At 41.3% G+C, this 22,164-nt stretch overlaps 2 protein-coding genes across 2 annotated transcripts; both read left to right on the top strand.

Moving 5' to 3' along the window:
- The first annotated feature begins 13 nt into the window (after positions 1–13).
- Positions 14–5,371, top strand: LOC125289635. The gene is made up of 19 exons (XM_048236591.1): positions 14–86; positions 190–242; positions 334–420; positions 500–627; positions 819–962; positions 1,097–1,177; positions 1,331–1,501; positions 1,583–1,679; positions 1,812–2,032; positions 2,308–2,461; positions 2,592–2,800; positions 2,887–3,004; positions 3,282–3,487; positions 3,584–3,701; positions 3,821–3,990; positions 4,108–4,205; positions 4,360–4,469; positions 5,051–5,216; positions 5,295–5,371. The coding sequence occupies exons 1-19, from the start codon at positions 64–66 to the stop codon at positions 5,320–5,322; spliced, it is 2,382 nt and encodes a 793-aa protein (XP_048092548.1). The 5' UTR covers positions 14–63; the 3' UTR covers positions 5,323–5,371.
- Positions 5,372–12,191: 6,820 nt separating this feature from the next.
- LOC125289056 (C-type mannose receptor 2-like) lies at positions 12,192–16,017 on the top strand. The gene is made up of 4 exons (XM_048235724.1): positions 12,192–12,207; positions 12,642–12,881; positions 13,174–13,522; positions 15,954–16,017. The coding sequence occupies exons 1-4, from the start codon at positions 12,192–12,194 to the stop codon at positions 16,015–16,017; spliced, it is 669 nt and encodes a 222-aa protein (XP_048091681.1).
- Positions 16,018–22,164: the final 6,147 nt, after the last annotated feature.

A 22,164-nucleotide genomic window follows, 5' to 3' on the forward strand; every position in this document is an offset into this window, starting at 1 on the left:
AATTTTCTAAAAGCTTAAATGGGATGGTAGGCTACACCACTAGCAAGGACTTTGTTTTGGAAAATGTATTTGGAATTTTCGCTCGCGTAAGTGAACAAATCATAGGCCTACTGCACGCCTACATTTTTGTTTACATTTTTAATAAGCGAGTCTTTTGTCCTGCATAAATTAACGTGTGTCAATCCACAGGCTTTTCCTTTTCCTCTTGAGTGTAAAGGTAAGAACTGAAGAAATGGCAAAAGGTGGGTTTTTCTTATATAGGCCTAGGCCTATAATGCACATATTAAATTGACAACAATAGAAATAGGATTTCACGTGTAGATATTTTCACAGGCGTTATTGAGCTAGACTGCAGAGAAAGATATCTTGCTGTACAAGTTCATCTGAACAATGGCTCTGAGCCACACTTTAAGGCCATTGGTAAGATGTCTCTTTATGATCTAATTTTCTGACATCTATGAACGTTGGCTATTTAAACATTGGGAATTTTCCATTTCAGATACCATAGGTGTCCATCCGATAACAAAAGAATATGGTCCAGGCTGCGGGTATACCTATGAGCTTTTCTGTGAGATTGGAATTGCTGAGTTAAAGGCATCTTATTTCTCTTGCCATACAGGAAACCAGGTAATAGGCCCGTTTTAAACTACACTGCATTCTTAATTTTAATGTAAAAGTTGGAGATTATATATAGGCCTATGCACATACATGCATACTACATACACATACACACATGCATACACACATGACACAAAACTCACACACATGACACATGCACAAAACTAGGCCTGCAAATCTAAACTATAGATTGTTTCCAGGGTGATGTGGAGTTCACATTTAACTTCAGTGTGATCATGACAGACCAACATGGAGAGGAGGCGACCTATGCAGTGTCTAAGGCATGCACTCTGCCTCTACCCTGGTCTCCTCGAGAGGTTATCTGTGAAATGGATTACATGGAGGTACTTTGCTCTAGAAAAAATTAATTGTAAGGTTGAATATTTTTGACTGGACTTATTCTCTTTAAAGTGGCAAGGAAATACACATTTAACATATTCAGTTTCATTGCATAGGACATTGCTTGTATGACTTTCAGGTACATGTAGATGGTGCAGTTCCACATGTGAGCACTGGGGGCACTGTCATGCATCAGCAATGGGATGATGGCATTTCCTCTGTAAGTCCTCAGTCAGTTTTCATGTCTGATAGACTGCTACTTTGTATAACTGATGCCTGGTATAGATGACCTATTTCATTTTGTGTATCTGATGCCTGGTTATTGATGACTCATTTTAATTGTTTGTGTAACTGATGGTCCTCATGGCTCCAGGCATACACTCTGGCCTCTTCCGGCTGGCAGCTGATCTTCCTGAAGGAGGGCCAGACGTCCGCGGACCTTTCCCTCGACGAGGCTCGTGAGCAAGGCTACAGGCTACACTTCACCCCTGGGCGTGTGCTCCTCCGCATGCCTTATGGCAAACCCTTGTCTCATGACTCCCTGGTAAAAAGCTTCCTGTTAGATGTTGCCCTCCAAAATGAGATTTATAGGATGAGTTGTGGATTAATTATCCCCTCCCACCAGGTAAATGGGGTTCCTGTGGAAGTCGTTCATGCAGTCCTTTTCTCTAGACAGAGATGGACTGTTGTCATATTTGATCTGGTGGCTGCATGTAGTAAAGGTATGAATCTAGACTCTGACTATCTTCCTATACCAAGTGGTGGGGGCTTGATTTGTTATCCATTCATTTCTAATAATCAGATAATACATCCATTCATAATCCTTTTTTTTTTTTTTTAAATTTGACTTTCAGATGTGGGATTCTTTGATGGAACCAGTCTCCACTGGCAAGTTCCAATTGTGATGTTCCCTTTATCCAGCCACACTGATTTTGAGACCAAAAATATCAGTATTGGTGTCCATGGCACACTCTTGGACCCACAGGTGACCGCAGACAGAGGATATAGCCTTAGCACTGGCAAAGGAATGGTTGACATTGGTATTCCCTATGGGGCTGAAGGTGGCCATCGGCAGGTAAGTGACCAGAGTGTCATCTAGTCTTTGAGTTCGTATTGATACAGCCCCAGATGTACATGTATGTGAAGCTGAGAACAGCCATGTGAGAATTTGATCTGAACGTGGGAGAGAACATCTGGTAGGTAGCCTACTGTGAGAACATGTCGGAGGAATCTGAGGCCTTTTGAAGGTGGAGGTTAAAGATTGGAGATAGTGATGCTGAAAAATGATCGCTGATTTGAACTCACTTTACTGTGTGTGTGTGTGGCCATACTGGATGACTCCTCCTACAGAGCTTTGTGCTTAACAATACTTACTGGGAGTTCTACCTGATTTACCTCTACTATGAGGGCGTGTTCATGGACAGCTTTCACACTGAGAACAGACACCGCCATACTAAGGTTCTGATGACTCAATCACTGCCACACGTCCCCATCACTATAAACCGTAAGTGTTCTTTAAAGAAAATATCATTTTAATATAGTACAGACATCTGTAAGGTTTGTATAGTCATGTATTCCCTATATATTTTCATGTATGAATACTGTAATATTTATGAGGTCTTCTCCTCTGGCAGAGACGGTCATTGAGGAGAGGGCGTTCACTCTTTACATGGGAAATTTTCCTTCTGATGTGGTGCTGATGACTGTGACCCTGAATGGACATGAATTCAACCTTGTTGAGGCAACCCAGCATGGATACACCATTGTGAAGGCTCCGCATGCCAATGGAACCCATGCATACATTATCAAGGTTCCTTTTGAGGATCCCATGGTGCTAAAATCGGTAGGTTGGGGAGTTCAGGGTTACTTTTTCAGTCTAAGTTATGTGTCTGTTATTAATGTGTCTTCAAATTTCTTTTCTTTCTGTAGTATTTTACAGAGGGTGTTCTGCAATACCTGCTGTCTGTTAACTTCACTTTTAACATCATGCTTCAAGAGAATTACTTCTTCCATTTGACTTCTTTGAAAGCTAGGATCCATGATGTCTGTAAGTTGTGCTAATTTGAAAAGAGCCATGTTTTCCTCAATGCAACAGTAAGCTGTGAAATCAGCCAAGAACTGTTGGTTACTGTGAACAATGTCCAAACAAAACTCTATATTCAATAGCTGAATCGGCCAATCCCTATAGCAATGTTTGCCTAAATGCTTGTATGCAATTCACAGTACAACTATTTGTATATCAAGCTCCACACTATTAGTTTAAAGTTTCAAAGATGGTATGGGTGATCTCAAGGTTGACTGGGGTTCATTCTCTCTATTCTTAGATCCTCCCTCGTTCAGTGGACTGTGCCAGGAGCATGGGATAGTTTTTAAACTGGCCCATGAGGAGTTCCATCACATGTGGGACATTACCATTGGTAACAATCTTCTTACAGAGCAATATGCTGTGAGGCAGGGATACCTGATGGCCAATGACAGCCAGGGAATTCTCCTAGATGTGCCCCTATTCACTCCTGGATATCTTTATGAGGTATGGCACTCCATTACAGCAACCCTGTGCAGGCAAACATGTTGTAAATGTCTATTTTTGTGTGATGGTGAAGAATACTTTTTCATTCCCTTGTAGGATATAAACTTGAACCAGTTCTTTGGCACTTTTGAGATCCTCTCCAGAGATGCAAAAACCCTGGAGATTCAGCAGCACTCAGTCAAGCGTTGTCCCTTCCCAACCACAGAGCTCATCGGTGGGTTAGCAGTGGCCTGGCTACCAGTGGAAAGCATGAGATCAGATCGGATCCGTATCAGATCCGTATCAGATGAGCGGGGTGTAATGTAATGCGGCCTTCTCCTCTGCTCTCTGTAGAGTGTTCCACAGGAGGGGTCATGACCGTGGTGGCCAGTGTGGTCAAATCCATTCCTAAAGCTGACCCACAGAGGACCACCCTGCTTGACACAACATGCAAGCCTAAAGAGACTGATGAGACCAGAGTTCTCTTTGAGTTTGATCTTACAACATGTGGAACCAGAATGAAGGTGTGATTTTTAAAAAAGGTTCCTTTTTAATTCAGGTCTACCACAGCATGCAAAACCAGGCACTTTATCCCATGTCTCCACAATAATCCCCTATTTCCCCCTTCGTTTCTGTATCAGGTGAAGAATGACTTGATGATCTTTGAGAACACCATCATGTTTGAGCAAGAGCCGTTCCCTAGTCACCGCCCAGTAATTACAAGAGACACCACCTTCAGGTATGATCTTTCAGTGAAATATCTCCAATATGGAAATCACTTGTTACACTCGTGTTTCTTTCATTTGTGTGTTATTATGCTGCATCAATTTGTCACCATTTTTAGTCGGTGGCTTTGTTTTTGTTTTATTAATTGGCTGCATATTTTCCCACAGATTGGCTGTCCAGTGTTCCTACCCAGTGGAGGCTGTCAATATGGACGTGGCCTTTGCATCCAGCGTGCCAGGCCGGGGCTCTGTGGGAGAAGCCAGGCCATACGAGACGGGTGAGGAACTGATTAAGTTTAATCTGTAATTTGCTTAGATTTTTATTTAGTAGATTTCAAAAAACTTTTGAATTTGGAATTTAGGGGTATGCAATGCATTGGTTGCTTGCCCTGCTTGTAGTGCTTATATTAATCTTAACACACACAGCTCTTGCATGCACTTTCAAGTACTGGTTGTAGGGTGTTTGATTGTCCCCCTTGTTCCTTTTCTTACTGTTGGATCTAAGAGGAGAAATGGTCATTCTTACGGCACCTGCACACAGTTGCGTTCCGTCAACGCATGCCAGTGGGTGTTCCCTACGGTAGCCATGCAAATTACTTACTGTAAGGTATAACCGTAATTTGATTGGCTGGTGCCGTCTGTTGTTCGCTTGTTGGTAATTTGATTGGCTGGTGCCGTCCGTCGGTGCAGCAACAGCTGAACTTCTCAACGGGAGCAACGCGACGCAACGGACCCACAATTCAGTTCGGCAACGGATGACGTAAGCCCATGTAAAGTGAACGGAATGAGTCCCCAGCACTGCAACGCACGCAACTGTGTGCGAGACCCATTAAGCAGACTCATAACTTTCACCCTACAGCTCTGGCGAAGCCCATCATGCTGCCTGCACCAGAGGCGGTAACCACAGCCAGTGTCCCCATCACACCCAGGATAAAGACTCCTCCCACTCAGAGGCCTGCCAAGTTCATGAGGGTCCACAGCCACCACAGTGCCAAGAGTCAAAGCTCAGAACCAGACTACAGAAGGTATAGTGATTATGCCTGAAGTTCTAAAGTGTTTGTGTCTGTCTCTCAAAAGTAAAACAAACTTGTTGTGTTTGTCAGGTACAAATGGAGGATGATCCACTCATGAGATGTGAGTGGCAGTATTCTATTTCATATCAAATAAAATACAAACAGAAGTCGGTCTCTATCTCCTTTTTTTACAAAGTTTTCCAACTCCCAACCTCTGGAGTTTAATGCAGTATGTTTGTTGAATGGGGATTGATGGTTTGTATACTGTTATGTTGATATTCAGCATCTTGTGTGCTACAGACAGTCATATTGGTGGCACAATGAGAAGATCTGTATTCAAAATGCTGTAATCTTGTTAGGCGTTTTTCAAGTATGTGCTTCCGTGTGTGAGTGACGGCATGCCTATTGTGGTGTTTTATCTTGGCTATATCTGGATGATCACGTACAAAGACCTGAGGTCTGGTGACCCTCTGCCCTTTATGAAAATGTATAGCACATTGGAACCAGTTGGCCTACCTTAAATTATGTGAGCAGACACTCATTACCTGATTACATTTCACTCATAGCAGGGAACTACAGTAACAGTCTTGGTTGGACACATGGTCAATACCTGACATCTATATTTAGTATCAGGAAGTTTGCAAGTAAAGGAATGTATTTTGAGAACTTCTATTCAGAGATATGAACCTCATTCTACCTAATGCAGAAAAGTAATACTATTTGTCCTCCAAAACAAACATCCCATTCCTTTTGGTTTAGCCAACCAGTGATTTCCATACAAATCTACAGTGTACAAATAGCCAAGCTTATACATTTATAAACACAACAATGAGCATCTCGGAGTTCATTTTAGAAGATAAAGATGAGCTCTTCCATGGTCCACACAGGTGGCAGACCCTCCACACTGGAGAAGCATGAAGCATGTTTCACCAGAGCTGACTGAATTTACTCCTTTTAATTTGGAATCAGCAACTCCTTAAGATGCTGATCAGAGCTGATGATTCACATATAGTCATATCTACGTGAGATGCAAGGATATTTGTATATGTAGGATGAATGCCCTTATCCTACTTTTCCTAAGATTTACCAGATTGTACAATATTTTAACATGAACAAAAGTGGTCCTAATGAAACACATTTTGCATTTTGATAATAATTCTACATGTATCACAGTGTGTGGTTTTTGGGTATAGTACCGGTACTTTAATTATAATTAAGACTGCTGATCTGAGTAACATTATTAAATCATATCTTTTGTTGAGCTGGCAAGAGGGTGAGATCATGCATATCCTTATTAAGGACTTCTGAAGGTGCTAATGCCAAATGCATGACTGGAGAAGCATACCCATGCTAACCTTCTTACTCAGCAACTCAAGATCAGGATACCTGCAGCTCAGGATATTTGGTTTCAAACAGTGGCTTTGGGTGATAACAACTGAACTGATGACCAGTGATGTCGTCCAGGAAACAGTCAGTCATTTATATCTGAGGAACTGGTTTGTGCACAAACCAGTCAGGGTGTTTCCAGTAGACACCTCCTTGTTGCTGCTGATCAAAACCATACGGTCTTGTATCTCCCAAGTCAGAAGCTGAAGACTGTTGAACGGCAGAGTGACAAGCCTGGTGAGAAACTTTTTGATATTCAGGATATTTTTTCCACCAAATCATTTGGGGGTGGAGGGTTCATTCTAACAGATGTAAAAAGTTAATATTGAATCTTGGTGCTTACTCTTACTGCAGAGAAAATAACTGGCTATTTTGTCATCATAGAAATTAGATGCAAATTAGCATTGCATTACAATTAACATTGCATTATGTATTTGTTATTTATAGGTAGAAGTCCCGTTATGTTCGCTTCAATTTTATATGATCAAAAAGGAAAAAAAGTAGTTCCTCTTAGACAGTTCAAGATGTCCACATTCCACTATACTGATGTCATTTCAGTTATTTTCTGTTGTATTCCCACAGGTAGTCCACAATCTGCAGAATCATGTTCTTCGCTCTGCTTTTCTCAGGTTGGTGTACAAAGTCCATTCAAACTTGAATCATTTAATCAATCTTATGAAAAAGGAAAAAAATGGAAGTTTTTTAAAATTATTATTCTTGAGCGTGTCTGCAGCATTTGAAGGTGGAACACATTTCATTGTGTAGCCACTGCACAAAATTACAAACAAAGACCCTGGGGCAGCCATGGCCTACTGGTTAGGGCTTCGGGCTTGCTGGTTCCATCCCCGACCAGTAGGAAAAATGTGGGGAAGTGTTTGAGCACTGCTCTTCCATGCCCACGGCCGAAGTGCCCTTGAACAAGGCACCTTACCCCTCAATGCTCCCCGAGCGCCACTATAGCAAGGCAGCTCACTGCTCCGGGTTAGTGTGCGTGTGCTTCACCTCACTGCTGCCTATTGTGTGCTTCGCCTTACTGTTCACTGTGTGTTCACTAATTCACGGATGGGATAAGTGCAGAGACTAAATTCATTGTATAAGCAAGTATACTTGGCCTATAAACCTGATTTACATTTAAAGTTGAATGTGTAGGCTACACGTAACTCCTCCAGGAAGCACTTTCAACTTATCAACTGATGTGCATCAGACATTTCACTCCAACAGACTGAAACACTTTTTGTTTGAGACCAAGAAAAAAGATTCACCGCTCTCTCTTGTTTTGGGCCACAGGATTTCTACCCCTCAGCTCAGCTCTCTCTCACCAATACCACTTTGTGAACGAATCAAAAACCTGGAGTGAAGCCCAGAGTTACTGCAGGACCAATTACACCGACCTGGCCACCCTTTACGACATGGACGATGTGAGCACACTCATTCAGCTTGCCAGCCCAACGGACTCTGCTTGGATCGGACTTTATGCCGACACGCAGAGCAGCTGGAGATGGTCCATTACGAACAGCAGTTTCTATGGTCCAGGAGAGACGGCGTTTAGAAACTGGGCAACAGGAGAGCCAAACGATAGGGGTGGGGAAATGGTCTGTGTACAAATGGACTCCTTGGGAACTTGGATTGATGTATCTTGTGGAGACTCCCTACAGTTTGTTTGCTATGGTTAGTACTCAAATGGTCATGAAAGACGGTAGTCATAAAATCTCATTCATTTTTAAAACTTAAAAAAAAAATAATAATAATAATTTTGAAAAGATTAACGGGGAGGCTTTGTTTTCTGCCATAGGAACCGGTGGCAGCTACACTTTAGTTAATTTGTTCCTAACATTCAGTGCTGCCCAGACATACTGCAGGACCAACTTTGTCGATCTTCCAAGCATAAGGAATCTGACGGAAAATGATGATGTCCTTACAGCCGCTTCAGGAAATGCGGTGTACATCGGTCTATTCAGAACCAGAATGTGGTCAGACGCTAGTGAATCCTCTTTCAGAAACTGGGGGTCAGGCCAACCTGTCAGCAGTTTTGATCTGCAATGCGCTGTAGTGCGCTTTAGTGACTCGGGCAAGTGGACCGATGAGGAATGTTCAATTAATCTCTTCCCTTTCTTCTGTTACACAGGTAAACATCTGGCAGCTCTAAATGCTTTCTTTATTATTACTACTGCATATGAGTTGCTGTGTTTTTAAAACACACTGAAAATAAATCAATACTGTTTCGATACACTACTATAGTGGTGTAGTGGGGATTTTTAAAGTGGTGGGACGCTATTTTAATGAAATCATTGCAAAAACTGTCACGCACCTCCACATACATCGGTGCATAAGGCCAAAATGACCAGTTTTCGTGAACATGAAATCGAATAAAAAAAAAACAATTAAATTATATGGATTAGCTTCAATATGTAGCATAATGTCTTCACCCACACTACACTTTTCCACCAAAGTCTATGAATATGGTCTGTAGCTTTTACTTTTGTTGCATCATACAATAAACAGACAAACCATAATGTAGAGTAGCCTATGTAATCTAGCGTAGTCTAATCTCCTTGACGCATAACATGCCGCGGCATGGCTTCATTCATTTCCACACGTAAACAATAGCAATAACAATAGCACAAGCAGGACTCACGCATTCAACACGCTGTGGGGTCAGCGTAGCTCAATTTGAGGAGTCATATGAATGTCATTGCGAATGATTAAAATGCAGAGGTGCACAGTCAATAAAACAAAACAAAAAATAACAGAAAGAACATTGGGCAGGCAAGTGCCAGTCATTTGAAAAGTTTTTGTTTGGATGAAGTAGCTGCACGCTGAACCAATCGTAAGTTTTTCCTAAAGTTGTTCAGGTTCACCGTTGGGTCATTTATGGTAAAATAGCCTTATGACTTATATTGGAGCTCCCTCGTTAAAAATCACTCGTACTCACACATGCTTCGTGTCATTTTGACCACTGGATTAGCCTACCTGCTTTCTGCAAAACACAAAAGAAGGAATTGCAATAGTGAATGAAGATGCTTGCTAGATTCGGATACAGGCAGTTGTATAATCTATGGTTTTCTAGCTACTTTCGGGTAACGCGGAATGACGAGCTGCGCAGTTTTTAATGTCTTTACGCATGGTGGAGTGCTACAGCATGACTGTCATTCTTGAATTTTATGACGGAGGCCTAATTGGAGACGTTTGCGTGATGCGTTGTTATCACTGGTAACAACAGTTATATTAATAAATGCTTATTAAAATGTTCAAAACAATGCTCGAAGAAGTGGGGGGACAGCGTTCCCCCGCGTCCAACGCCCACTACACCCCCCGACTATGGCCATACTAACAGTGTAATAATTGAACGGATTGCACAGTAAAAAATGCCCATATTAAGCATAGCCTATATGATATAAGGAAGTTACTCTCACAAATGAAGGCAACACAGTATTGATTTTCTGCTGAGAATCTTCACTTGTTAATTCTGCTCCTTTAGGTCGTCTTACATCCATCATTCTGAATGTAGGATGGGCCTAATCGCTGATCTATCCGTTTCATATTCTTCTACTCGCTAGGCTACATCTTGGATTCTAACTGATGATTTGAAATGTCATGCTAATTGAATTGTCTCGCTGTTCACAGCATATGTGTCTAGTCTAAGGGTAGTGGTTGACACTGAAACTGAACTCACCGAAGCAGAGATTGAGGAGACCATCCTAAAACCAGTGAGTAAATACTTGTACTTCCTTGCAGTTTGTGTCCACCAGATGGCGCCATTGTCCTTGGGTACTCACAGTATGTTCTTGCCCTGATTTGATTCTCAGCTTCGTGAGGAACTCATCCAGAATGGGCTTCCGAACAGCACCACCCTGAGTCTAAGGCGAGTCTATCAGATCAATCCCTGAAAATGTCTGGCTACGTGTCCAGCCATCAACACCGTATGTTTAACTGCCTATTACATCTTGTTAATTCCTGTTTCTATCCATTAAACATATACGGTAGGCCTAGCCAATCAATTAATTTCTTGAAATCGGCTTTGCCAATTATTTTTGTCATATAAAATCACACTTCTATTATTATTATTATTATTATTATTATTGTAAAGGAAGATTGTAAGAAGAACTGTATATCATACAGAGCCATGCATTTATCACCTAGCCGATCAAGAGCAAGTGTTGTGTTATTTTCCCCCTTCCAGAAAGTAAGCTTTTATTTTGCTATTCAGCTCAAATATAAAACCATTTGTTTTTTTGGAAAATGGACTTTGATGTCTCTAAAGGTGCTCTGTAGCCTACTCGGGGATGGATTACTGCACGGGCCTACCGGGCCCAGGCCCAGGGGCCCAAGGGATCAGGGGGCCCTGAAACCCAAGCCTTTGCATTGAATCATTGCCTCAATATCAACAAATCAGGATGTAGGCTATGAAACTAATTGAATTTAGTATTGGCCATGCCCAAAATGCACCAGAATACAGGAAATCACATCAAACAAATTCAATTTTTTCTGGGGGAGGACCCCCAAACCCCCCCTCCCACATTTACGACAACAAAGTGGGGGGGCCCTTAACACATCTGGGCCCAGGGGCCCAAAAGTTCATAATCCACCCATGAGCCTACTCCCAGATTACAAGTGAATGAGAAATGTGAACACACAATTCTCATTTTCAGCTTTAAAACCAATTTGTCTTCACTCACATTCAGTGCTGTCAATGCTGTATGATTTGGATTGTCATAGTTAATCACTGTATTCTTCCACTGAGACCAAATACAGAGTCTTGTTCCGCATCCTGATTTCTCATGTAGGCATGTTTACCACTGTGTTGTTTCACCTCTTCCTTTAACAACAGCCTGTAAATGTTTGGGAACTGCACTGCAGGCTAAATGAATCCTGCCTGCATGAAGATTTAATTTAAAAAAATGACCAGTCATAAATATTCTGTGCTTTTTTAAAACATAATAAAATCATGATTATGTATTTTACAAAATGAATCATTCTGAGTGTGTTTTACTAATTCACGGATTGGGATAAATGCAGAGACCAAATTTCCCTCACGGGATCAAAAAAGTATATATACTTATACTTATTTGCTGGTTTCAAGACTACCTAGATTTTTACTTCCTTCCCCGGAAGTGAATAGAACAGTGAATAGAGCTCACTGTTGAGCTCTACTAGCCTGCATATGGCGATCACACTTAAAAAGCCAGCACAGCACTGCATCTGTGCACAAGGCAGCATAATTCCTCTTATCCCATATTTCTGAGTTTCGTTTCTATGTAAGCTTAATGGGCAGTGTTGCTGTTTAGTTTGTGATATCTAGTTTGGTATCTTGAAGTGGCCGTTAGTATTTTTTTAGAGAAACTTTTTTACAGTTAATACGCTTACAGCAGTGGCACAACCTCTGCTCCCCATGGCAAAGACTCTTGTTGTAAAGTAGTTTGATCGAATCTAGGACAAACATACAAATCAGGTTTTACAGTGCTGTTATGTAAAAAAGCGCTTTTCCACTCTGTACACTAGAAGCACTAGGCATGACATAAAATCACAGATTATCACCATGCCTGCATGCTTTTCACAATACAGCTCACGATAAGCTTTTCTTCTGCTACAACTGCTAAGACAATGCGGATGTCATCAAGTTAGAGATGACAGCATGTGGGGGTGCTTCTATTTTTGTTTTATTTGTGTATAGGTGTTGTCCTTCTACCTTCTCTATCACACACAGGCTGTTTTTCTGATTCTCATGTCGGTTTGGCATGGAAACTCCAGAATGTTCCTTGTCATTCTTTTATTTGGTAAGTTTGTGCTATACTTTGTCATATGTTTTTTTTTTTAAATTAAGCACAAACACCTGCATGATTGCAAAAATGAAGTGCATTTTGAAAATGGAAAATTTAGAATAGTGTATTTTGCAAAAAGACTTGATGTGGAATTTGAATGTTGGGAGTTTTCATTATTATAAACTCACAATTTGTCCTCAGCACAACATTTGGAAAACAAGACAACTCTTTCATTTATTTTTAGGAAAGAAAGTCTGATCACCAGATATGATCTTCTGTCTTTTACAAACAGGCTTCTTCCCCCTCAGCTCAGCTCTCTCTCACCAATACCACTTTGTGAAGGAATCAAAAACCTGGAATAAAGCCCAGAGTTACTGTAGGATCAATTACACAGACCTGGCCACCCTTTACGACACGGACGATGTGAACACACTCATTCAGCTTGGCAGCCAGACTGGCTCTGCTTGGATTGGACTTTATGATGATGTGCTGAACAGCTGGAGATGGTCCATTACGAACAGCAGTTTCTATGGTCCAGGAGAGACAACATATAGAAACTGGAATCAGAACCCATTTGAACCCAATAACAGAGGGGGAAAAGAGCTGTGTGTAGAAATGTTAACTGATGGAACATGGAATGATTTACCTTGTGACACTGCCTATTTACCATTTGTTTGCTATGGTAAGAATCTAATTTTGTCCATTTAAACTAAAAACATTTTAATTCACACACTTGTGTAATATATCTGATTCTGGGTCCTATACATTCAAGCAGCTTTTAACAATTAGGGTAACCTCTGAAAATGTGTGTGTTTGTGTTACAGGAGTCAATGATACCTATGTTTTGATTACGACAATATTGTCATGGAATGACGCCCAGGCTTACTGTCGAGCCAACTACATCGATCTTCCAAGCATAAGGAATAGTACGGAAAATCAAAAGGTCCTTAATGCTGCAAACGGCAATAATGTATGCATTGGCCTGTACAGAACCAGAACGTGGTCAGACGGGAGTGAGTCCTCTTTTAGACACTGGAAATCAGGCCAACCTGATAACACCAATGATGCTCAACCCTGCACCGCAGTGTCATTCAGTGACTCGGGCCAGTGGACAGATGAGGACTGTACTACTAACCTATTCCCTTTCTTCTGTTATTCAGGTAAACTAGTGCAGTGCCTGTTCAAACATGCCATTCCTGTAGAAAACCTGTAGCCCAATTACATGCCCGCTTTAGAAATAGGATGATGGGGGGGAGGGAGAGACATCATTCCAGCTAAGCATTCAATAATTAATACTGAATATTATATTATAATATATAGCCTATAATTGATGTGCATAAGCAGAATTGAGGCATGGCTGCATGTAACATTTTTACAGATCAAAATCACATAAGCATAACAGCTGTTTTGAGTTAAGGCTATATGTTTATTGTTAAGCTTATTGAATAACTCTCTGATCGAGAAGACAAACCATTTTGTGGAATGATGCATCATCATATGAAATTTGCAACGTTGTGACTCAACATATAACATATAAATGACAGGCTCTGTCTTTCACTCGTTGTCTGTAGCTGATCGAAATGTCATAATCCTAAAGTTTTGATGTAGGCTAAGACTATGTTTAGCCTGAATAGCTTAATGATATAGAATACAAACCATTTTGTAGAAAGATGCATCATATGAGATTTGACTCAAAAACAGTCTTTGGTAAGTGACGTCGCTCTGTCTACCACTTATTGTCTAGCTGTGTGGCATTCTGAAACGTCGATAAATTCAGGACCATTAGGCCTATCGCTTGTTTTAATTTGGGATCTTGCAGTCGGGATTGTTGTTTGTTTATTCAAAGTCTCAAGTCCAAAGTAGCCTAGGCTATTCAAAGTGTTTATTGAAGTTTACGAAGCCCCCCCAAAAAAAAATAAAATAAAATAAATAAAAACTTTAGCCTATCTAAATACACATTATATATGTTCAATAATGTATAGTCAGTACAACAAATAAGGAAGGCCTATAGATAGAAATTGTGAAAATAAAATATGTAGATTTTGGTAGTTTGGTCTTTTCAAGTAGCCTTGGCAACTAGCCATCTAGTAGGCTATAGGCATTAATAATATGCACATAAATTGACACTGTTAAACTCACCTCAACATGTCTTTTGCAATCATTTAACCCACCATGGGCAATGCTAAAGTCACTGTTACAAACAGTGCAGCGTGCAAGACTAGTAGTTGGGTCATCTATAGCAGTTCTGTGACCGTGGAGAGCGAAGGTTTGTTTCTCACTGGATTTGTCATCTATAAAGGTAAAAGAAAAAAATTAGCCGGGGTGCCCCTCACAAAAATGTGGGGAAATTTATTGAGAGCCCTATATCCAACATGGCTGCCGACAGCCAAACTGGAAATTAACTTTTTTAATGGTTTTGCCCACAGTGCTGCATAATACATTGTTTCTGAGACTATTAGGGTAAAGCAATTCATAAATTATGTAGATGTTTTGATTTGACCTATTTTTGACCTTTAAATTCACGATGGCCGCCAATATTTGTCTCTTTAAATGTCAATTTTTCAAAATTGTCATAGAGCCTTAATATTAGGCTCAAATGGACGCTCTGCTCATACTGAGTTCAGTTATGGACAGTAAAATTACAACTTAAACGTAGGTCATCAGATGTCTGTCGTTTTTAAATTATTTTATTTATTATGATTTCTTTATTGAATTACCTAAAGACTTTCCATCTGAATCCTCTCCACACTGACTCCTCTCATCACTGCTACTCTCATCTGAGCAGTCATAAGGTGTGAGCTGCTGGGGCAGAGGGTGTGACACAGACACACTGGACGACACTTTCCGTTCACTAGTTCCCAGCCGTGACCAATGGAAGAAGGATTCTCTTGCAAATTGTAATGGAGCTGGCAATATGTAAGGTAGTTTATCCTTTCAATATGAAGATTCACAGAGTCATCATCAGGTGGGACACGGATTGTACACTTATTCTTCAGTTTGTGCCATTTGGAAACTCTGGCCTGCCCGCTGCTCCCAGCATAAATGACGGAGAGGACTAACCGTGCTTTCTATTTGTCTCGTAAATCCAGCCGCCCGAGTTGGAAAGTGTAAATTACCCAGCTTTCTTGCGGCATTTTGGGCAGGCACGCCCACTTGAGGGTACCCCGAGGTGGATGTACGACCTTACAACAAACTTGAGGGTACCCCGAGGTGGACGTACGACCTTACAACAAACATGGCTGCGCCCATAGTTGAGATGAGATGACATGTATTTTTTTTGCATATGTACTAGATTACATTGCTGCTTCAATCCGGTCGCCAATTCATGCATTGCACGGTTTTGCTGTGCCTGCAATACAATGTAACAATTTGTTTTCCAGCCGTTTAGCTAGAGGCTACATGTAGCACAAAACAATAACAATGACTAGCCTCCTGCTAATGCCCCTCATGGCTCAAGAGAAACGCGTTCCTATAGCCACTCATTCGTACATGTTGTACGAGTGGGTGTACGATGATTTACAAGAAAATAGAAAGCACCATCAAATGCCTTCATATCCGCTCCGACTTCATGTTTTAATTCCAGACTCTCACCCACTCGTCCCAGGAGCTCTCTTGCCTCAGAATTAATCCTCACCATCTCCAACACCTTCTTCTTCCCATGCCCATAGAACCCTGAGGTGTTGTCACTGCCATTAATTGATGATATCTGCAACCTCTTCCTAGAGCATGTCGTGGCAGATGATTAACGCATTCTTGTGCTTGATCAGCAGATCACCTCTGACTTGCTGTGAAATGTAAGCTGCTTGGACATACACATCTGTGTCCTCGCAGTCTAGAACAACAGGTCCAGTGTACTTACTGGCTCTCACCTTTGCATAGGCATAATGTTGGTTGATGTTTCACCCTTACAGTATATGATGTCACCCTGCACCTGACCCACTAGTCTTTTCAGCTGTTCTGTAATCTGACCTTGTTTCCGGAATTAACCATGAGTTGGTTGAATTCAGCAGCACCAGGGAACCTGGTCATGGTTAATTCCAGAAACAAGGTCAGACTACAAAAACTTGTAAAGGTGAAAAGACAAGTCGGCCAGGTGCGGAGTGACATCATATACTGCGAGGAAGAAACGTCAACCAACCTGAGCACTGGCGTGGCTAATGGGGACTGACATGACATCCATAAGCAGATACAATACAATGCTGCTCTCTGCCTATGCAAAGGTGAGAGCCAGTAAGTACACTGGACCTGTTGTTCTAGACCAGGGGTATTCAATTAATCTTCAGCGAGGTCCAGTTACGGAAAATTTCCTCAAGCAAAGGTCCGGAGCATCATAATGTTTAACATGCGTGTTTAGGCTGTGTGTGTGTGTGTGTGTGTATGTGTATGTATGTGTATGTATGTGTGTGTATATATATATATATATATTTTTACATCCCTCTCCCTATGCTACAGACCTTTTATTTATTTTCTTATTTCATCACTCGCAAACACACACACACACACACACACACACACATATCTGACTTTCTCCAACTTTTGCACACTTTTTATTTATTATTTTTTATTTCTCCTCCATCTACCCATGTCCTTGATTGCCTAGCCTTTCTGCCCCCCCCCACCCCCATCCCCAACACACACACTTACATAATCACTGTCATCACTTCACATACATACAGCACACTGCTTGCTACAGTAAGCCTCCTCTACATACTTGCTGCACACTGCCCCCCCCCCCACATACACAGCACATTGTCTTCAGGATCTTCTCCAACACACATCCTCTACATACTTACAGCACACTGCCCCCACCTACCCACACACAGTCACTGCTCCACTCCCCTCCCGCCCACACACACATCTTCACTGTCATCACTCACATACATTACATACAGTACTCTGCTTGCAATAGTAAGTCCCTGCCCCCCCCCCTACATACACAGCACATTATTTCATCAGGAAGCTTCTCCAACACACATCCCCAACATACTTACAGCACACTGCCCCCCCCAATACACAGCACATTGTCTCATGAGGAAGCTTCTCCAACACACATATTGCACACTGCCCTCTCCCCACATACACAGCACACTATCCCATCTCCCTGTCATCCCCCAACACACACACCAAGACCCCCCTGGCAGTTGGGTTAGCCCCTTGAGCCCGTGGATCTGCCAAAGGTTTCTTCCTTGGTAAGGGAGTTTTTCCTTGCCCCCTGTTGCTCTTGGGTGCTCCTTGTTGGTGCCCCCCACCCAATCCCAATCCTCCCCCCACCTTTTTATGCAGCCCTTGCCACTTAATCTACTAAACCCCTCTTCTACTTTTTTTTACCCCATTAATGCACAAATAGGCTGACACCAGACATAATTTCACTGCATTTCTTACTTCCAGTAACTATATGCATGTGACAATAAACTTCCTTGTATCCTATGTGTATATATATATATATATATATATATATATATATATATATATATATATATATATATATATATATATATATATATATTATAATATTTAATAATATATATTAGGGATGGATGGAGCCTAGTTGTAGGCCTAGGCCTAATGTTTAATGTGAAATAAAATAAGTAGCCTAAAGGCAACATTCGAAATGAGGAGAAATAAGGCAAGATAAGAGTAATTAGGTTGCAGTAATTCTTATTGCAAATGCACATCTATATTTGTAAAAATCAATATACAAGTTACAAATATGATTTTTTTTTTTTTTTTATTTGTAGCCATCAAAACACACATGCAAATCAAGAAATATTTGTGGATCCCCCTCTGCGCATATACAAATATTATTGAGACAAATTTAGCTCCATAGCCTTTGCACAGAATGGTTAGGCTACATGATAACGGAAAATGTCTTTACTGAGTAGTGCTTTATCAGCACATGATGTACAGATGACAAAACATCTTGTTCTTTGTTTTGCCGTTTCCTTGTTTTGCAAGCATTGCACATCATATTCAGACGTTTGCCATTTTTTGGTCCAGTCATGAGTTCTGTTAGCATCTAATCCACAATGATATTCTGAATAGCACTGAACCTGAACCTTAGGTATGAGCTACACCAGGCGCGTAACTGAAGCGTTCCGTTCGCGACGCGTAAAATCCATTTTAGATGAATGGTCTATTTTTTTCAAACGTACGCCCCACTGTCACGTCTGGTGTAGCTACTTCCATTGATTATAATGGACGCTAATTGTTGCAGCAGACGCAACGCGAACGGAACGCTTCAGTTACGCGCCTGGTGTAGCTCAGCCCTTAGAATTCCAATGATTTTTTACATAGATCTCTGTGAGGTCACTGAGTACTGTCGGTAGGCTATGAAAAAAAAAAAAAAAAAAAAAAAACAGTCGGTTCATGAGTCCCCATCTTGCCCTGAGAGTGTAGCACTGTAGCTGCCTGTTGGCTAAAGCAACTCACAGGCCTACTAGTTAGGGCTTTGGACTTGTCACTGGAGGGTTGCCGGTTCAAACCCCGACCAGTAGGAACGGCTGAAGTGCCCTTGAGCAAGGCACCTAACTGTAGCAGGCAGCTCACTGTGTCGGGATTAGTGTGTGCTTCACTGTGTGCTGTGTGTTCACTGTGTTTCACTAATTCACAGATTGGGATAAATGCAGAGACCAAATTTCCCTCACGGGAACAAAATATACTTATACTCAAGCTAGGTAGAACCGATTGTTTTCAGGGGGGTTTTCGTAACAACAGTACTCGGTGACCTTGATAAACAGAGACCTATGTGAAAAAGTCATGTTGGTTTATCCTATACAATATTAGGAATTTCAGACCTTTTCTAGCACAATATGTCACACGTCTTGTGCAGGCAATGATTTTTGTCCCAACTGGAATGCAATGCATTGTTAGCTGGCCTTTCTGCTTGTGTAGTGAAGCCATTACAGATTATTCAAAATTACAGCTGTACATCTGGTCTTTAATCAGCCAAAGAAGACACATGTGCAACTCCTCTGTTACCTCATTGGCTTCCTAGCAGCCAGAATTAAATTCAGATCCCTCTCTGGCCCATATACACTTGATGGATCGGCACCTTGGTACTTTAACTCCATGATCCAACTCTAGATCCCCTCTTGCAGTCCCCTGATGAGAGTCTACTCTGTCAACCCCCCATTAAGAGGTCACAGTCAAGACTCTTTTTCTCAGTGATTCTTCATTGGGGGAATGTGTTATGTGTTCTACGTTCTTATAGTTTGAGGAATTTCAAGAAATGGTTAAAGACTCACCTGTGGACCTTGCACTTAATGAATGAATGAATTATCTTACAGAAGTAACATTAACTTTTGAAGAAACGGTATGGGGGAAGGCCTTTGAGAACAATTGTGGGATTTTTTTTAGTTTAAAGGTCTGTAAAAACTGAGTCTGAAATAAGGTTTGTCTTTCTTGTTAGTAGTTTATTAATCTCTGCGCAGAGAGGTCTCATAAGTATCAGGCTATCAGGATACAGAGACAAAGTCTGTGCACCCAAGAGACAATCAGTTGTTTTCTCACACACATTTATACCTCACACAGCATCATAATCTCATTGTATCATTGTATCATTACACCCTCTCTGCACATACACATGACTTGGTCAATACAATGGGTTATTTAAGAATCAAGGACATTAAGAACATTTCTAACGTCATACAACACATGATTTGCCATCGGACCATTAGGTATTGAAACAGAAGTATCAAATAATAGGAACTAATAAGAACTTTAAGAACTAGATTTGTGTCAAACAGAAAAAGTGAATTCACACTGCATTAGAAGTATCAATTATACGGAACATCACAAGCTAGGCTAAACACAGAAGAGTCCATTCAAAAGTGTGACATCATACAGAAACACAAGTATCAAATCAAAGGTTAAGGTCCCTCTTTGTCATTTTCCCCTCACATTCCCCCCTTTTTATTATTTGTAATAACCATCACATCAGACACAATCCGTCTTATACACATAAGCTTTAGGCTTGAGTCGTCATGTCATTAAAGGGTGGTAGCCATTCTTCATCTTCCTTGTCATACATTGCTAAAGCAGTATACTGAACCATTTGCAGTCCCACAGTGCGTTCAACCAGGTGCATAATTAAAGCCCTAACACAAGGTATGACAACAAACCACAAACGCTAACAGAATAAACACCATCATCACAGGGGCTAAACATCTTACAACCCAGCCTTTGAGTCCTGGGAACAAACTAGGAAGCCAATCCTCCCATCCGCCTTTTGCCGCTCTTGTAGATCGTGTGCCAGTCTTGTCACGTCCTCTAGACCTTCTTGACCTCTCAAAAGGTGCAATTCACTCCTCCACACAGAAGAGCTAATGCTGTTACAAAACAGATAAGTAACAATAGTCCTAGTTCCCACAGTTTCACACTTTTCTCTTCTCGCACAACCCTTCTTTCCAACTCAAACAGCTGTATCCTCTTCATGATGTCTTCAAGGGCCTCACCACCCAGATATCAGCTTTCTTGACTGTTGCGAGCTTGGAGTGCGGCACACCCCATCACTCCTCCCCCGACTCCGAGAGCTTTCAACATGTGGTGGATTTTGATCCCTCTAATCCAAAATGTCCGGTGTTGGTGCACGTTTGGCATGCACCCACGTGGCTCTTTCTGCTACCTTGACAGCTGTTTGAGTGGTAAGAAGCACCAGATAGGGCCTGTTCTGTTCCACCTTTTTGACTTCCAGTGTTTCCTTCTAAAGTCTTTGATTAGCACATAGTCACAAGGTTTGTAATTGTGTAATGGTCCTTGTGATGGTGTTGGGAACCTTGACTTGCCTAGATATCTGAGATAAAAACAGAAGACATGCTTGCAGAATACTTGAGCATTTGATCATGACCATATCCAGTGGAAATGCTATCTTTCCCTATCTGTCCATACTCCATATTGACTGGTTATTTCAAACAAGCTGACCATTCAAATGGTCTACCATTATCAAGCAATATTTAGTTTTTTCTTCACTGTGTTAATTCAATAAAATCCATTATTACATGATGTTTTTCAAGTGGTTGGTGGGCTGCCAGTGGTTGAGGTCATCCTTTCCCTACATTATGCGTCATGCAAATCAGACATTTTTGACAGTATTCTTGGTCATATGCAGTAAAATCTTTTGTAAACCATTTTTTTTATTTATCATCTCAAACATCCCTCCTTTTGACGCATGGTCCAACTCATGCGTTAATTTAGCAAAATGTGGAAAGAAGTGACGCGGTAGGCAGGGCTTCCCATCAGCACTCTGCCAAACCCCATTTGAAAGGATACAGCCATTACGGCGCCAGGGGTCTCGTTCACCCTGAGAGGCAAACGTTTGCAAAGCAAGTAAGTCTTGTGGGAGAGAAGAGGTTAAAACAGGACAAGATGCAGTCACATTGAGGGTCAGAGCAGCTGCGGCCTTGGCAGCAGCGTCAGCCCTCGCATTACCCAAAGACGGGATCAGTGCCATTAGTGTGTGCCTGACATTTACACACAGCAATTGCTTTGGGGAGTAATATTGCTTCCAGTAACGCAGCCACTTTGTCATGATGCAGAATAGATAGATAGATAGATAGATAGATAGATAGATAGATAGATAGATATTAATCCAAGGGGAAATTCAAGAATAGGCTTACCATCAGATTTAAAAAAAATCTATGTCTCCAAATAGCCCCAAAATCATGCACAACCCCAAATGCATATTGAGAAGCATATGGAGAATCAGTTAGAATAGTCACAGTTTTATCCTCAGCTAATTTACAGGCTTCAGTGAGTGCAACCAATTCCGCAGCCTGGGCAGAATAGTGTTGTGGCAAAGGGCCAGATTGGAGTGTGGC

The sequence above is a fragment of the Alosa alosa genome, chromosome 24 (assembly GCF_017589495.1).
Source record: "Alosa alosa isolate M-15738 ecotype Scorff River chromosome 24, AALO_Geno_1.1, whole genome shotgun sequence".
NCBI lineage: Eukaryota > Metazoa > Chordata > Actinopteri > Clupeiformes > Clupeidae > Alosa > Alosa alosa.

Coding starts and splice junctions, on each gene's coding strand:
- LOC125289635 (XM_048236591.1), top strand. CDS start 64: ATGTATTTGGAATTTTCGCTCGC. Junction 4,206..4,359: donor ACAAGAGACACCACCTTCAG/GTATGATCTTTC, acceptor ATTTTCCCACAG/ATTGGCTGTCCAGTGTTCCT. Junction 5,217..5,294: donor TCAGAACCAGACTACAGAAG/GTATAGTGATTA, acceptor TGTGTTTGTCAG/GTACAAATGGAGGATGATCC.
- LOC125289056 (XM_048235724.1), top strand. Junction 12,882..13,173: donor TACGAACAGCAGTTTCTATG/GTCCAGGAGAGA, acceptor TTTGTGTTACAG/GAGTCAATGATACCTATGTT. Junction 13,523..15,953: donor TATTCAGGTAAACTAGTGCA/GTGCCTGTTCAA, acceptor CACTCGTCCCAG/GAGCTCTCTTGCCTCAGAAT.